This window comes from Arachis ipaensis, chromosome B05, assembly GCF_000816755.2.
Source record: "Arachis ipaensis cultivar K30076 chromosome B05, Araip1.1, whole genome shotgun sequence".
NCBI lineage: Eukaryota > Viridiplantae > Streptophyta > Magnoliopsida > Fabales > Fabaceae > Arachis > Arachis ipaensis.
Genome location: NC_029789.2, coordinates 141,577,283 through 141,580,742, shown reverse-complemented (window position 1 = coordinate 141,580,742; position 3,460 = coordinate 141,577,283). Strand labels below are relative to the sequence as shown.

Sequence of the window (3,460 nt, the reverse complement as noted above, 5' to 3'; positions counted from 1 at the left end):
AAAAAAAAAAAGAAAACAGAGGGGGGGGGGGGGGGGGACAAAAAATGCAATCACAATTAGTTCATATAAACATGGGAAACAGAATACTTGTTTAAAATACTCTAGTGAACCTCCAAATTTTGTGAAGGCATTCTTCCACATTAATTCTTAATAACATGGTAACCACAAGCTCACAAAGGTCACTTGTCCGGGGATTGCAAAATATTATCCCTGTTGTATTAAGACTCGATTATATATAGGCAACTCAAGACACAAACTGGTAAAAGTCCAGTACTAATTAAGTAATAATTCCGTAGGAATACAAAAAAGGAGAAAAATTCTTGTTTGTGTGCCCTTAGCGTATTTTAAAGGGGTTCCCCTTTAACAAGAAAATGATGAGGCCTTAAGAAGCCACTAAGACATCCCCAAATCCCATACCACGACAGAGACAAAAGAAACAATTTAGATGCATTTTTCCTGACCAACAAAATTAATTCATTATTTCATTACCACTTATTTTATATCAATATAAATTGAGTGGAAGCTGGGATTTAATTATACCCAATAGAGTTTACACATGAACAAAAATATGTTAACATATCCAATGTGCGAAATTGCAAACTGTATATTAGTAGCATAACACTAAAAATGTAGGTGAGTGGATCCTGATTCCTGAATTATACGACCCAAGTAGGAATTTAAAGAGAGAAAAAAATCACAATGATCTTTGATATATTATGTAGTTTAGTATGTGCTGTTTACACATGCCAGAACAAAGAAAAAATTGCCAATGACTAGGACACAACTGTTTCTTAAATTATGTGTGGGTGAGGTGAGACAACTACATCATGGTACATGGTACTGCATATAACAAGGAAATAGTTCCAATGGACAATACCATGGGTGGCACTATGTTAAGTATCTAAGGAAAGTGGGAAACCACACCTTAAAAGCTAGCTGTTAAGGGGGAAGAACCACTCTCCTTATGTACAACATCAAGCATCCATACTACTCGATGTGGGACTTTGAGCACCCATAATACCCAAGTCCCTAACAATACACCGGCCCTGGAGAGCCGACGTCCACGGCGGCTTCACTCTATCGATACTGACCCAACGGTAGCCACTTTGCTACGGTCTATCAGTATTCGGTATTCACCTTAATCCAGCCTATAGGTAGCCCTTTCCGTGGCGCCGACAACCATGCTCTGATACCATTGTTAAGTATTTAAGGAAAGTGGGAAACCACACCTTAAAAGCTAGCTGTTAAGGGGGAAGAACCACTCTCCTTATGTACAACATCAAGCATCCATACTACTCGATGTGGGACTTTGAGCACCCATAATACCCAAGTCCCTAACACACTAACACAAAAATAAATAAATAAGCAAAAAAAAAAATATCAACACACCGAGTACGAGAGAAGTTCTTCAAGTAGTTTGTCTTCATTTTCCTCACCTGGATGTTGATGAGAGCAAACATTACTTGTGAACCTAACTTACAAAATCTTTTACTCAAATTTGGTGAAGTAGTGCCATTACCATATTCCTCGATTACTTTGGAGACCATTTCTCTGGGAAATCCCATACTCACGAAATGATCAAATACCTTGGAATTAGATGGACCTGCAGAGGGGCTTGCCTTAAGAGAAGAAACGATAGTTTCATGTTAGCATTTTAAAAATTCCATTTCTTTTTCGGAGTCTTATCCATACATTTGGTTTGGGTTTATAATGATTTCCAGTACAAGGCGTAACAGAAATAGTGGATGCAAAATCACATAATATGTCCTTATAAAATTCAAGTCATTAAATAATAACAAAGAAAAAATAAGCATATAAATTCTACAAATTTTAAATACACATGATATGCATAAAACCAATTTTCTAAGGCCTTAATTCTCAAAAGCATATTTCTGCAATGACTTACAAGGTTAGCTAATCATATATTGAATTGTAATTGTTAGTCAATTATACATCATTCATACAAGATTACAATGTAACATTCAGAACCAGTAAAGGACAAAATAAAACTATAGTTGCACCAGCTTTCATCTTTAGAAGAGTACTATAATTTCTACAGAAAATGTACGTGTATTAATCTTAACTGTCCTTCCTTTTCCTTCAATAAAAGGGATTGTATTAACAACATTCATACAATTATATTTTTAAAAAATTTGTAGTTGAAACCTTCAATCTTATTTTATATTCCACTTGTTCTCTGGGTAATTGGGCCTCTAATCTGTTTCCTTGACATTCAACTGATCACAAAGATAAACTTACACAGAAAGATAAGCGTCTAAAACATTACCTCTCCAGACCCGGTGAGAACCGCTCCATTAGGAACAGTTAAACGTAAAGAAGAAGACTGAAAGTTCTCAATTTCACGCTCATCTTCGCTGTTCCAATCAAAGCTATCACTCTCCCCACCAGACTCATCGCCACCCTGCAATATTTCCTATACATCAGAAGGAGCAAAGCCATAAGCTAAGTGCAAAAGTAAAACTACGAAAAGAAAAAGAAAAAGGAAAAAAGGGGGGAGAAGATTCTTTCAAACAACATTTCCAGTCTCCCTAAGGTAGGATCATCTTAAAGATTTGACTAAGTAACCTATAATGAAACGAAATACACATATTTTTTACTAGTAAATCATACCATCTTCAATCTCTCAGCTTTGCAAAGACACAGATCTTCAGGCTGCCCACACAAAGAAACAATGGTCATATATTACAAAGCTATAAGAATGCAAAAGCACCAACCAGCAACCAGTTGAAAAAAGGTCCAAAATGGATAGCATATCATCATCATCATCATCATTATTATTATTATTGGGAAATTACATCTCAAGCAACTATCATGAAATAGTACTGAAGAACAGAGGATCACAGAACAGCTACCATATCCAATAGAACAGAGCAAAGGAGTTCCCAAATCCCAACTTTATTTAGTAGGGAAAAAAAAACATGTAATTATACCAACACATAAATATGCATCACTCTACTCTGTTTTTCTTTGTGATTCCATCATGAATCATTTCCTCCCATCCTTTGTAAAACTCTCAAACAAACAACGGTTTTAATTATATGATTCTCGGGAACACAATGTTTTATCACAACAACTACATTTCAGCTCTGACCTCCCAAATAGACCCCTTTTTTTTCCCATGGTATCCCTCAATTCAGCGGGGCCAACAACTAATCCGTCCCAAATCGGAGCTCCATTTAAGGGTTTGGAGATGGCCAATGAATTGCTGCATGCACAAGACTCTTTTTTACTCATCAAGACATTCCATCCTCTCTATTACAATGCTGCTCCAGTTTCAACAGAAAAACTAAACGGGCCAAACAACAATGGATTTCACACAGAAATTAGAAAAATAAACATGCTATAAACCTCGCACACTGTTAAAATTAAGCAAGGGAGTTAACTTCTAAACTCTTGCAAAATTATAATTAGTACCTGAAAAAATATAAATATAACATCA

At 35.8% G+C, this 3,460-nt stretch overlaps 1 protein-coding gene across 8 annotated transcripts in view; it reads right to left on the bottom strand.

The window, feature by feature from the left end:
* Window positions 1-3,460, bottom strand: part of LOC107644525 (DNA (cytosine-5)-methyltransferase DRM2) — a 10,977-nt gene that overhangs the window by 4,279 nt on the left and 3,238 nt on the right. Inside the window, exons 1-5 of one of the 8 annotated variants that reach the window (XM_016348397.2) lie at window positions 2,978-3,366; window positions 2,632-2,673; window positions 2,288-2,422; window positions 1,520-1,619; window positions 1,390-1,436 (exon numbers count right to left, since the gene is read on the bottom strand). In XM_016348397.2, coding sequence (XP_016203883.1) covers window positions 1,390-1,436; window positions 1,520-1,619; window positions 2,288-2,422; window positions 2,632-2,673; window positions 2,978-3,010 — 357 coding nt within the window. In that variant the 5' untranslated portion in view covers window positions 3,011-3,366. Of the gene's footprint in view, window positions 1-1,389; window positions 1,437-1,519; window positions 1,620-2,287; window positions 2,435-2,631; window positions 2,674-2,977; window positions 3,367-3,460 lie in introns of those variants that run through there. The other 7 variants (XM_021103037.1, XM_021103038.1, XM_016348396.2 and 4 more) reach the window with 7 other exon arrangements.